Consider the following 14529-nt stretch of genomic DNA (forward strand, 5'->3'; position numbering starts at 1 on the left):
ACTACTTACAGGCTCGATTAGCTTCTCGAGTTCCTACAAGTCCACAATGTTATTTAATTCGGCCGGAGGCAGGCTCCATTCATTATTATTCCTACCTACTGGCCGGGAGCCAATGAGCACGCCCATTCCTGGCACGTGCTCTGACGGGCTTCGCAAAGGCTTCTGGGAACTGGAGTTCTCTTTGGCAGAGGACCAGGTCGCCATCTTTGTTGGACTGCGATCTGCCTTTATTATTTTGTCAGCAGACCAACCAGCCATTTCCCGGCCCTCCTTACCTTCTCGCGGGGTGAGCGGTGCTTTGCTCGCCTCCCCCTTCCCCTTTGGAAAGTCCAAGACCGTCTTCTTGAGGTCAAAAGCAGCGGGACACGGACTTTCTCCTTCCCACAATTCACCGGTGTAGATCACGCCAACACCCGACATGCGGAAGTCCGTTTTGCTCAAAGGCTCGAACAGGAGCACATCACTGTCTTTGGGGAATTCTCCTGCCTCCCACAGGGCTTCTAGGTGATCTTCTCCGAGGTATGTGCACGGGACGAAATGAGTTATTTTAAATATGTTTTCAATTGAATCACCGGCACATACCTCGTGGCAGTCATCTGTCTCCGGTGGCTTCTCCCGACCTGTGGAGCCGCTCTGTAGCTCCTCCTGAGTGTCGGCCATGATGAGCGTGGCTCTCCCGCTGGCGCTGTCGGTCTGCTTGCCTTTTATCTTCCTCATGACGTACTTGGACAACGGGGTTTGTGGAGGTTTTTTTCTGTGTGTCCTGACGCTGTCCTCTTCGGGTTCTCTGTCCACAGAAATTTCTATTCAGGTCCTCTGCCAAACCGATGGCCAGAGAATCCTGCCGACTACGCCACTGTGACAGATAAGGGGGCGCTGTCGTCCCCTTGAACCCTCAGATCAGACACCAGGTAAAAGTCCAATAATTAATTTTATTTGGACCATACAGTGCACAAAGCAGCCTCCACTCCACAATACTCATAAACACAATAATAATCCACAATACAATAATCAATCCTCCTCTCCCAGACGCATTGTCACCCTGCCACCCGACTCATCTCGTCCGTCTGGGATCTCTCACAGTCTTTTATAGTCCATAAAAGTGAATTCCTAGCACTTCCGGGTCAGATCAAAACTCCTGTTCTTCATCCCGGAAGTACGCCATTTCCCCTGTCGCTGTGACTAAGACGTACTTCCAGGTTATAGGGTAAATAACAGTCCCTGGGGCCTCCCTTGGTGACCCCGACGTTATCCAGCAGGGCTGTACAGGAAAACTCCATAGTCCATGATGCCCTTCTGGAATTCGGGGCATCTCCATGTCGCAGGGAGTGCTCCCTCTGGCGGGCTGGGGGAATTGGCCGAGATGAATGGCCAGCCATAGTCCACAGTACATACTTTATCTTTCAATTTTTTTTTTTAATACAGATACCTATACCACTTTTCTCCTGTACTTAAAGCATTGCTTATTTACTATGGAAGTAAATGTAAAAGTGGTATGTTTATCTAAGTAAAATGCAGAGTAGATTGCAAGTTCCAAAACTGATTTCTTTTAAATTCATGTTGAGTGTTCAGACTTTAATTAAATTGCTTATGTGCTTGTATAAACTGTTAACTACAACAAAATACACATCTGAATTTAAAGAATGTTAAAATTATCATTGATGATTGTGTAAAGAGAACAAATTAGGTGTTTTTTTAAAACTGAGGTGATTATTTACAACTTCAATTTAGCTTCATTATTCAGTAATTCATTTTTTGAAATTTTATTAATTTGTCCAGTGTTTTCTAGAACCTTTTGGCAACTGTGGGCTTAAAGTTGAACTTTTTAGGAAACATTGTACCAGCCCTAAAGCATAACTTACTTTACAATGCTTTATACTTATACTGTAGTGTGGTTATAGAGGAGATACATAAACGTTCAGAAAATTTCTTGTTTAAAACTGATATGTCAGTAGAAATACCAGTTGATTATTAAAATATTGTAAATGAAAAACCATCTCCAGTAGCATGCCTGAGTGATAGCCATTGATAAAGTACACGTTTTAGCAATATAATCTCTAAAATAACTTGAGAGCCCAGCCAACTGGCAGGATTTCAAGAAAGATAATTCAATGTATTTATTTGGTAGTCAATCAGAGTAGCCCTTTTTATTATTATTAAGTTTGATATTTATTAATTTTCCATTATAGCTTTAAATTAGATCCTTTTTTCTTTTTTTTATTTAATAGTTTTAACATGTTAATGTTTATTATTTTAAAAAAACTGACATTTCTTACCAGTTTTGCCAGAATTTAATACCTGTGACACTTCCTGGCTCTCGAATATCTCACAGGAGACTTGAAACACCAGTGTATCCGTAAACATTTCTTGTTTGGTATGGTCCTGCATCTTCCTACCATGATATGGTCCTCTGCTGTCTATACCTCCCATGTCATCTCATTGCCTTTTCTGAAAAATCTTCAGCTGTTGATCGGAAACATCATTCTCTTTTTCCTTTCACCTTGCATAGGAAACTGCTTATCTTCAAGTCCTGCCATCTCTGCCTGACCTGCACGTTTCTTGGAGATGGGTATTCTGACACTTGCAGCAAACCCAGTTCTGGATTTTTTTTTTTTTTAAAAAAAGCATCTAAATGTCGTTGTTCAGGAGGCAATGGCACCATAAGATAAGGAAAGACGAGGCATGAAAAATCAAGTTGCACTTATTATTAGTGACATGGACAATATTATTGCAAGCATCAGTTCCTGGATTATTGAAAACTAATTATCTGCTACTTGACTTTTACCTTCAGATGAATGTGACACACATTATCAGTGCTAACATGGCCAGCAAGGGAAATCCTTAATGGGATCAAGAAAACTATTGTTGCAAGCATTGGAAAATGACTGTATTAAGATTAAGACTTTATAGGTTGGTGGAAAAATCAGATGGTTCACATATAATTTAGAGTCCTCCTCAATTTTAAAATGGATGCAATCCTTTATCTCAAACACTTTTCCCTATTAAATGAAAAGACACTTTACTCATAACTTTCACAGCATTCTTGGTGGAAAATGCAAGACTGTGCTTGGACCATTAGTAGAAATAGCTATAAGTGCCCTTGAAATGTGACTCTAACTAAAACAAAAAAGGCTTTTGTAAAAAGCAGTAAATGGCATTTGGATTGCCACCCTCTTCAGCACTGGTTAAAAAAAAACAAAAACATAGCTTTAAAAAATAGAGGTGATGAATGAATAACTACAACCAATATTACTCTGCAACACATGCTTTGTAGGGAGAATGGAAACACTACACCACAAGCCCGTACAATGGATGGCCCTACCTGTCATCCCAGTCTATTGAGAATTTTTTTACACACAGATACAAGAGCATTAAATGTTTAAAATTCAAAATAAACTGTTTACTAAATGTTGAAAATTCAAAATAAAGTGTTTATGAGATCAGTCACATGTAGCTACAAACAATAAATAGCACCTGCTTGTGTACTGTTACACCTGAAGAACTTCAACTAAGGGCTTTAGGTTAACTTAATCGGAATTCAGTGTTTTGCTGTATCATCCTTACTTCTGAAATGAAGTTTCGTATCAAATGACAAAATGTTATGAAATATTTACTTAATGCCAGATTAGCAGGCTAGTTCTATCCTCAGTAGTGCCTTGATGACTCATGGATGAACCCATTAGGCTCAAAACAACAGGAATCCCTGAAACACTTGATACTCCAAGCAAGCATTTGATTTGGTACAGCATCGTTTAAGTTGTTACATCCAGTATATTTTCAGTTATTCAGACAAAAGATTTGTGCAAAATGCACTTAACATTTTTACTAAAAATGGTGATGGAATTTTATGTCTCAGATATAATCATGCATAAATCATCTATTGAAAGTTGGAAACTTTAATTAGTGGACATATTGTACTACATTAGCTAAAGCAAACAAGCAGGTATCCAGACCACTTTTCATCTTAATACCACTGGGAAATCGCATTCATTGATACTGGAAAAACACAGTCATCAAATGGATTACTGAATGGATTAAAATATGGTTTAAACTTGCTGTTCACTCCCATCAAGAAATGGAAAAACTTCACTGACTCCATGCAGTGGCGGGTACAAAACGGGACTGCGGCAACCACGTGGAACTACATAACATCCAAATAATACCTTACAAATTTTATGCAGTGCATTAAAATAATATGCCTTTCAGACATACAGTACACCATCCCTTACATCTGTGACAATACATAATCCAATTGTTCCAAAATGTTTTTTTATATATCAGTAAAGAATAGTCCTCTACTAAAAGAACAAAAATACCATAAAAATTAATTTTCTGGAATAAGCAATGAGAAAGCACCAATAGCATGGGACAAGTCTGTGGAAGGAGGATACATGGCCATAACACACGGAGAAAGTATGTCTCATACTACGTTCATACTATAATGAAAATATAATACCTGTCTAAAAATATCACTCCAATAAATAGAACAAACCAGAAACATAAAAGAAAGCAGGGAAAATGTTCAACTGAAAGACATATATACAAACATATGTTTCTCAATATAACAAAAAATAAGAAGAAAAGAAACATTCATGCAACATTTATTTAAAGATTGGTAAAGATCCGCAAACTTGGGAATGCAAAGAAATGTAGTCCCAAACAAGACTGACATGTTCATGATAATAAATTTACAGTTCAATAAAGTTCTGAACAGGTAATCAGTAGTGGACAATAGTTAAATCTGCATACTTTTTTTTTTTCTTCTCTACAAAATCCCCTTTCCAACCAAAGCTTTTTTGTCACTGCTCCATACAGTTAAATATTCTTTTGCTGGTAGAACTCTCTTGTTTTGACAGCAGTTTTTTACAGTGTCTTCTTCTGTTTGCATTTATATTTTCTTATTTGGTTAACGCATTTATCCAAGGCAGCTTACAACATTTATGATTCAATTGGTTACATTTTTTCTGGTGTTCAAATTGGAGCACAGGCAGATCAAGTGACTTGGTCATGGTATCAGTATCAGTAGCAGAATTTGAACCTAACTAATCAAAGCCTTAACTACTACACCACACTGCCTGTTTAAAGGTGAAGAGTACAAAAATGTATTTATTCGTCCTCTTCCTTTCATTTATTCTGTTGAGTACAGGCATTTATAAGAAAGACATTGATTGGGACAAATCGTTAATGTCTTTGCACCTGTCTTTAAAGTTCTTTTTTTATGGTTTGACACCGCTAGATACTATGCAATAATTTTCATATGCACTCTGAACTTGTACAATACTGTCAGCAGCAGGAATTTCCTCCTTCTCAAAAATAATTCAGTCCTTCTCAGCTATTTTCTCAAAGTGAACTATGAATGCATAACTAAAATGAAAAGATGGAAGTACTGCTTATGATGCTAGGCATTTCCATGTTTTTGGAAAATTCTAGGTAAATCCAGTAGATTAATGACTTTTGGTTCAAGCTTCAAGAAATGTTTTGACAAGTTAGTAAATATGCCATTCTGTAACAAAATACTGTATACATTTCGAATGGTTATCAAGTTGTGTTGTTCAGCAAGTAAATTAAATTTGTCAGTACATAAAAAATGCAATTCGTTATCTTTTCTGCTACTCTTCACTTACTTTTCATATTGCTTATAATACAATATTTGTTCCTCTGCTTTCATATCATCAATGCCTCTTTGTAGCATAGCTGCAGTTAATATTCCCCTAACTCTACTGCTTTCTATAGGCCTTTTCATCTGTTTGCACTGACATTGTTTTTAAACTATTTGTCACTTATTGAGCGCTGCATGTTTCTTTTAAAGAAAGTTTGTTAACCTCATTTGAAAACCAAACGGATCTGATTTCTCATAGGGTACCTTATTGCAAAATACAATAGTAAAAATCCTTTTTTTTTTTAGGCTGAGATGTGTTACAAATATATATGGTTGTTTTTACTTCTACAGTAATCCTTGTAAATGTTAATCTTTTGTTATAAATAGAGAGATACTGAGAGTTTCCAGTCTTTCCTTATTCTATCTTGTAAAAGACCAAGGGGTTTATTTGACATTCTTCCAATATTAAGATGAAAAAATGAAAATTATTTTAAGATAGCATTGTTTCCTTTTTATTTTCTGTGCATTGACTTGAAATTTCCTTTCCTGGGCCTTTACTGCGCTAGCATTTTCTTATATTTGAAGTTAGAAAGGATTACTTGGTATCTGGTTTTACTTCTTGATTATGAGAATACTAACATAAACTAATATTGTATAGCATCTATACCTAGAAATATAAGATGCATTGCAAGTTGGCATTATGGCACTAAATATTAAAAAGAGGGCAGCCATGAATAATTTCCAGTTTTAAACTGGCAGATTGCAATATGATGAGGTCAGTGAGGATGGCATTCCTGTTTTAGAAGAAAGTTTCTTAATTTTTTCTTGATATAGAAATAAATTATCTTGGGTTTTGGAAATAGTGTATTTTTATTAGTTTTAGCTTTTTGCTTTTTTTAGGGCTTTTTTGTTAAAATGCTTATATTTCAGGCTTTACCTAAATAATGAAGTTTGTACTAATTTGACCTCAGAATTGTTTTTAATAGAGATAACAGTTTACGTATCTAGGGTGTATGTTTTCTTTTTGTGTGTACTGAAGCTTTACTACAATCCTGTGAAGGAGACATGAAGTGCTTACAGCTGGTAAAAATGCAACTTTATGCTTAAGAATTGTTGAATCTTACATATAATCTACAAACATAAAAATTTAGTGAAATGCTTCACCATTATTAAATGTCACTATAGCATTAAGGTAAAGATAATAATCCAAAGTTCTATTTCTCTTTAAATACACATTTAATTAGACAAATTTCTTGAAATACATACATTTTCTTGTATGTAGGCATCCATGTCTTTAATTTCTCTTACGTCATTTTCTTTTGTTACTTGCCATACAGCGACAAATGCATACTCTTGGACAATCAGGAAAAAGGTCAAAGGTACAGTAGCATATGGAACAGCATGACTAAAACATTTTGTGCTTGAGGTCATTAACTAATTAAGGAAAATGCTGGTATTAAACTTCAAAGTTGCCTGCTTTTGTTCCGACATTTTTTTATTGATATGTTGGCTTTCCTTTGTTTTTGGCTTTTCCTTTTTGGTTTAAACCAGCTTGCCACCATTGTCTTGGTTTGAGATGTTCATTTGTTGTTGTGTTGTAGAAAACAGTTGTGTTGGTTTTCTTTTTTCATTTAAGTGTGATAGTTTCATTTTAGATATATCCAATTTAAATTTCTCCTTAATACATTCAAGATTATAATGAAACCCACCACAAACCAACTCAGGATCCAGATTAGGACCTGAGTGCAGCCATGCAATGGGTGATACCTCAGCACCACACTAGCTCAGATGGAGTGGAACAGTGTGAGGTTTTCTAAGGTGGCTGCAGTACCAATTCTGCCACCAACCGTCAAGTTTTTCCCTGCAGGTTGGAGGGCATCTAGATGCAGGGATGGATGCAAATTTATGTAATACCCAGGACGGAGCAATTCCAGGTTAAGGGTTTTACTCAACAGAGCAGAGTCCCTTTTGGCATTTACGGGATTCGAACCGGCAACCTTCCGATTGCCAGTGCAAATCCCTAGCCTCCGAGCCACCACTCCACCAAATTATAAAGAAAACAAAGAATAAATTAGATTGTTAGTTTGAAATTTGTAAATCTTTGAAACATTTTTTTGTGTTAATGAGCTTTTTTTTTTCTTCAATTCCTGATAATGTTGCATTGCTATTATTAGCTTTAGTGGTAGAAATTTTAGTTTTTTTTATTTTATTTTTTTTTTTAAATACACATATTGGTGGATCTGGATGTGAATCCTGGCTCACCAATTGTCTACATATTGTATAATTTGGACATTATAAAGTTAGGTTTTTTCCCCAGAAATATCTTTATCAGGATAATGGGCAACTCTAAATCCATTCATTGTGAGGGAGTGTTGGTATGTTATCTCCAAGATAAAAATAGGCTTTAATTCCCCCCACCCTTAATATTAACTAAGGTGGGTAAGTAAACAAGTGGTTGAATGAATTGTTTGTTATTTTTATTATTGTAGTTTGTTTTGTTTTGTTTTTTTGGCTAGAGGAATGGTATACCATTTTTGCCTGTTTCTATATTGTTTGTTTCTTCTTCTTCTCTATCTAATTTGTAAATGAAGTCTTCTGAAGCTATTTAATTAACAGTTAATACTTTTCTTCAGTCTAATACAAAATTAAAGCTAGTTCGGAGCTTGGCTGTGTGTGAAGAATCTTCACCTCCCCCAGTTGCAGAACTGCATCAAGAATGCCAGGTAAAACCTTTTAATCAAGAAGATTTTTTTAACCTGTTAGGTTTTCGCTGTGTGGCTACAAGAACTATTTTAATTTCACTAACCATCTTACATTCAGGAATGTTTACCATTTTGTATTATACACCTTGAAAGTAAATAATGAGAAGATTAGATTAACTTTGTTAATTCCAAGGGTAAATGTGAATTTAAGTCTTAAGGCAACAAGTATGTAGACTTATTGGAAAGGACTTTGCTGTTATTATATTATTATTACCACCTAGTAATTTAGTAATGTGCATTTTCTTTTTTATGTTATTTGTGCCACAGCTGCACTACATATTTCCTAATTGTAATATACTATTGATAAAACTATTTTTTCCAATAGATGAAGCAGTTCACTGCATTTCTGCTAATTTCAATATGCAGTTAAGATGCCTGCCTGTTACAAAACATTTTGTGCCTGAAGCTTTTTAAAGTTATGTACAATGGAAGTCTCAGTGTATATGATGAAATATTAGTAGAGAACCAAAATACTGAGCAAAATGCCATTTTTTTTAACTGTGATTACTAAATACTGTTTGTAGCTAATAGTGATATGGGAAATATTAATTTCTTAGATTCTTATAACCCATTGTAAATATGTGCTATATAATAAAATAATCTGTTTTAAAATAGATTAATGTGACATGGTGAGAAAACCAAACAGTTGTGATGTGTCATTTATATAGCACCAATATAAAAAATAATGGTGAAATTAATTAATAGTAAAAGTGAATTAAACTACCAGATCACAAAAGCATTAGTAAGGTGAATATTAAATACTAAAAGCAATTTAAAGGATTGGGTGAAACAAGATAAGAGTCTTATCATATGATAGCTCTCAGACACTGCCTGTAACACAGAATGTTAGGTTATATACCACGATGTGCGGAGTAGGAGGTTATGCTCAAGCTTTATAATGCACTGGTGAGGCTTCATCTGGAGTACTGTGTGCAGTTTTGGTCTCCAGGCTACAAAAGGACATAGCATCGCTAGAAAAGGTTCAGAAAAGAGCAACTAGGCCGATTCCAGGTTCACAGGGGTTGATATATGAGGAAAGATTAAAAGAGCTGAGTCTATACAGTTTAAGCAAAAGAAGATTAAGAGGTGACATGATTGAAGTATTTAAAATTATTAAGGGAATTAGTACAATGGATCGAAACTGTTATTTTAAAATAAGTTCATCAAGAACATGGGGACACAGTTGGAAACTTGTTAAGGGTAAATTTCTCACAAACATTAGGAAGGTTTTCTTTACACAAAGATTGCTAGACATTTGGAATAAGCTACCAAGTAGTTTGTAGACAGTAAGACTTTAGGGATTTTCAAAACTCAACTTGATGTTTTTTGGAAGAAATAAGTAGATAGGACTGGTGAGCTTTGTTGGGGTAAATGGCCTGTTCTCGTCTATATTGTTCTAATGTAACAGTTGAACTAACAGGCAGCACCCTACAGGTGAAGATGACATTGTAATCATCATTCATGCTGAAATTTTATTTAACAGTTTTTGTGTTTGCCTTTCCTGTATTAGTTTACTGTGGTGCCCTAATGCAATATGTTTTCCATATGTAAATTTCCAATCTTTAATTATAAAGTTACACTTTAGAGGTAATATAACCAGAGAGATATAAAGGATATATAGTACCAGATTATGTTTAATTATGGTCAAATGACTATCACCTTGGTGTTGTCTATGATTAATTTGTCATTTGTGTAAACCTGGAGCTTTCAAAGCACAGAGGTTTAAATACATACAGTATGCAAACATTAAATATGTATGCGAACACTTAACTTTTAAGGTCTTCTTCTTCAGTTAAATATTTACAGAAAATGGTTTATTTTGACTGTGGAAATGTATTATTACAGCAAAAGTGTTCACATTAAAAATACTGAATGGATAAATATGTATACAAATCTTATGTCATGCAGAAAATTATGATGACTTTCAAGGGGAAGAAAAAACTTCAAGCATTTAACATTAAGGCATTTGTATCATATTGAAAGTTACGTTAAATAAAATTGGCCCAGGGAGCATGCCATTACTGCTTCCCTTCTTAGACCTGAACTATGGCCCTCAAGAACACATACCAGTTAAAACTGTCTCGGCTAAAGAACAAAGTATGTTCAGTCCAGGCTGCTAGTGTTACAGTGGTTTATCATGTTGCTTTGTTCCTGGTAACAACACTCCATCACTCTTTCCGCTGCATCCTTATTGCAAAAGCAGCTCAGTCTGATTATAATGTTGAGTTTTTATAATACAGTGGTGTCATACATCAGTGTTTCTCAACCAGTTGGTTGTCATGGGTTGCCGTTGTTGGGTGCATTAGTGGATAACAAACACATCGTGTCTGGTTGCCTAAGCAGTTCACATCGCTGTGTGATATTTCTCATCACTCTGTTGTTTGGGCCCATTTCACCAAGGGGTGGGTCATAGATACAATTACAGAGGAAAAATTAGGTCTCGATACTGTAGGTAGAGAAACAGTGTTATACATAATGTCTTTTACACTTAGCAATCACTTGCTCAAGGTGCTTTAGGGTTATGTCCACAGGTAGAAAAATGTCTCCCAGCAAGTGCTGTTTGAATGCTTACATTATTTCAGTTTTTGATGTTGATGTATGCATATAAATAACTAACTCTGTCTACAGAGACACAAAGTGCTGTAACGGTCCCACACCTATAATGCATATACAGTAATCCCTCCTCGATCGCTTGGGTTGCGTTCCAGACTCCCCCGCAATAGGTGAAAATCCGCCAAGTAGAAACCATATGTTTGTATGGTTATTTTATATATTTTAAGCCCTTATAAACTCTCCCACACTGTTTAGAAATATTCCCTGCACAGTTATACAGCATAAACCCTTTGTATTCTTTTAGATATCAGGTAAGATTCATTGAAATTATGTATGTAAATACACTGTTTATATACAGTAAAACCTAAATATTATTTTAAAGATATCGAGTGTCTCCGATATCACATATGTTACAGCCATTACGATAGACCGGTCACCAGCAATAAATACGTACAATGCAAGAAAAATTCTATACAGTAAGTGTGTGTACAGTGACACTAAACGTACGTACATGTACTAAGTACTGTAAGTAGAAAATGAATTATGGTTACTCACCAACAATGACACGATGGCTTGTCAGATAACAATGAGTTTAGTTTTACTGCACAACAAAGGAGAACGTTACAGCTCTTCTAAAGGATCCTCTTCAGGCGACTGTGCAGCACCGCCGTTGTCTTGTTCCGGCGGTCTTCAATCCAAATCCCTAAAGCAGATTCTATCCAGACTACTGCCTTATTACATCCACTTACAACTTGTTTTGCACCCTGGTTAAAAGGACACTGCAGCCTTAAAATCTTATATTCCTTTCCTACTTTTTAAATAAAAAGAATCGTAGCCTCATTGATGCCGTAATGGCGTCCTACTGCGGTGTAGCTTTTCCCTTTCTTCAACATATCCAAAATGTTTACCTTTTCGGCAACCTTTAACATCTTCCCTTGGTGCATGGGCATGGCCCCTGAAGCAGTAGCAGGAGCAGATCGTTTTGGAGTCATAATGAAGGGTTTGACTATGCACAAAGATAAACACAAAAGAGCACAAAAGTTAACTCTTTACACAGCGAAACACGTTGATGCTGAATGAGCGAGACAAGACTTCCTGGTTAACGCCGCAGAATCGAATTCAGTGCTCCGTCACTGAGCCATTCAGCACACAGGAACTTAACTGCGTGCTCTGATTGGTTAGCTTTTCAGCCGTCCACCAATAGCGTCCCTTGTATGAAATCAACTGGGCAAACCAACTGAGGAAGCATGTACAGGAAGTAAAAAGACCCATTGTATGCAGAACCCGCGAAGCAGCGAAAAATCCGTGTTATATATTTAGATATGCTTACATATAAAATCCGCGATAGAGTGAAGCCGTGAAAGTCGAAGCACGATATAGCGAGGGATTACTGTACATCCAAGAAAAGATCAGTTTTATTTTTGGTTGGATAGCTCCTTTTGTCATAAATGAACTGAACTTGTTACCTCTAATGAGCAGATGCATCTTTTTATGTTCAAATGTGCACTGCTCTGTGCAGTCAGCTCTGTTATGAATTGATGCTACTTTCCTTGTCTGCTAGACCACTGGCTGACATAACAAAAGGGGTAATCATTCTCATCCAATGGAATAAATGGAATCAGCCACTCTTCACATCTTACCAAACTTAAACTGATCTGGATTAATCAGTACATTATACCCAGAATAAAAAAAAATCAAAAGGAATCATAGCTAGAAGCCACAAAAAGGGATTGATGACAATGTTATGATGTTGGCCAATTAATGACAAAATAATTTTCTTGTAACACCTTAAAACTTCATAAATTATGAGGGTTTCCCATCACTTCACATAGCTCCACTGTGTGATATTGGGTGAATTTTGTTTACATTTATTTTAGCCAGGAAGGCAGATCTATGTTTAAAAGGAAAGGTTATTAAATAAATAATTTGTAGGTTGTAGTTGAGAATGAGATGCTTGAAAAAACATTTTTATTGTTTAACAACAATACTATAACCCTATGAATTCATGAAACATCAGTAAATCCTTTACTGTAAAATGGAACCTTTAGGTTCTTCATGAAAGTCAAAGGTACATCATAGTGAAAATTATTGACAGATATACACGTCCAGTCAAATGTTTTAGAACACCTCAGTTGAAATGCAATGAATGACCTAAAATGGAGAAAGGTAAGCAGTAAACTACCAGAGGTTTAAATGTAAAGTTTAAGTTAGTAAAAACTGAACAAACTAAGACATTTCAGAATGTTACAAATGTTCCTTCTTCAGGAAACATCTAATACGTTACAATTTACAGATGTTCTGCAGCAATTAAAGTAAATTAATTAGATAAACTTTATTAATCCCAAGGGGAAATTTACGTGCATACAGCAGCAGAAAAACAAGGTCACAGGACAAATAATAGAGCCAGTCAAACAAGCAATATATCAAAATAAATAAATTCATGTATATTTTTTAGATATTTCAAAATAATATTTCAAAATAAACTTGAGTGCCCTGGGATGAAGTATTAAAATGCCTGACAGCACTAGGCAGCTTAGGCCCCCAGTGGACCCCTAGTGGTAAAATGAGCTTGTGGCACCTGCTGGAGGAGATTTTTCTTGGTGGCATTCTGTTTTGCCACCATCCACTTTTACACAACAGCTTTCAGTGTGTCCAGGGTTTGTCCTGTGATGGTGCAGGCTTTCCTGATAAGTGTGCTCATGCATTGTACTTTTTTTTAGCTCAAGTTGCATCCCTAGAAGATCACATCATAGAACACCACAGTGGCTGCTATGGACTGCTATGCATAGAACATTTCCGGTAGCTTGCCTATACGTCAAAAGACCTGTATCGTCTTAGCAAATGCAGTCTGTTCTGGCCCTTCTTATACAGCACCACTGTGTTGTCAGACCAGTCCGATTTGTTGTTTATATGTACCCTTATGTATTTGTAGCACTGCACCTCCTCCATATCCTCCCCCTGGATAGTGACAGGTCTCAGAGGCTCCTTGGCACACCTAAAGTCCATCACCAGCTCTTTTGTGTTGCTGATATTGTGTTTCAAGTTGTTATCCCTGCACCACAAGACAGAGTCCTCCACTACCATCCTGCACTCTGACTCATCTCCGTTATTAATCCAGCTAATGATGGACGAGTCATCTGAAAATTTCTGTAGATTGCAAGCACTGGTAGTATGCTGGAAATCTGTTGTGTAGAGGGTGAACAGGAAGGCAAGACTCCAGTATTACACACCACCATTTCTGACACATAGTCCCTCAGCCTTAAAATCTGCTGTCTGTTGGTCAGATAGTCAATGATCCAGGAGATTGCGGGGGCATCAAGATGCAAAGCCTTGGGTTTTTCTCCCAGTTAGTGAGGTAGAATAGTGTTTAAAGCACTTGAAAAGTCAAAGAACATTATCCTGACTGTGGTGCCAGCTTTGTCCAAGTAGGAGTAGGCTCTGTGGAGCATATAGATGGGAACATCTTCCACACCTATATGTGTCTGATAAGCAAACTGTAGAGGATCCAGGTGGTTTGAAACCAGAAGCTGTAGCTGTTTTAGGAGCAGCCTCTCTGAGGTTTTCATGATGTATGAAGTAAGAGTAACTAGTCTGAAGTCCATGGGATCACCGTAG

The 14529-nt window shown here is 36.4% G+C and overlaps 1 protein-coding gene across 12 annotated transcripts in view; it reads left to right on the forward strand.

Moving 5' to 3' along the window:
- LOC120531691 (R3H domain-containing protein 1) overlaps positions 1-14529 on the forward strand; it is a 244756-nt gene that overhangs the window by 79797 nt on the left and 150430 nt on the right. For 10 of the 12 annotated variants that reach the window (XR_005634140.1, XM_039757318.1, XM_039757320.1 and 7 more), the window contains exons 4-5: positions 6937-6978; positions 8233-8322. The exons of 1 other annotated variant lie outside the window; for it this stretch is intronic. Coding sequence is in view for 10 of the 11 variants with exons in the window: in XM_039757318.1 (XP_039613252.1) it covers positions 6937-6978; positions 8233-8322 (132 nt within the window). In the remaining variant the exon portion in view is untranslated. The remainder of the gene's footprint in view (positions 1-6936; positions 6979-8232; positions 8323-14529) is intronic. One more of the 12 variants, XM_039757322.1, reaches the window with a different exon arrangement.

The sequence above is a fragment of the Polypterus senegalus genome, chromosome 6 (genome assembly GCF_016835505.1).
Source record: "Polypterus senegalus isolate Bchr_013 chromosome 6, ASM1683550v1, whole genome shotgun sequence".
Classification (NCBI taxonomy): Eukaryota; Metazoa; Chordata; class Cladistia; order Polypteriformes; family Polypteridae; genus Polypterus; species Polypterus senegalus.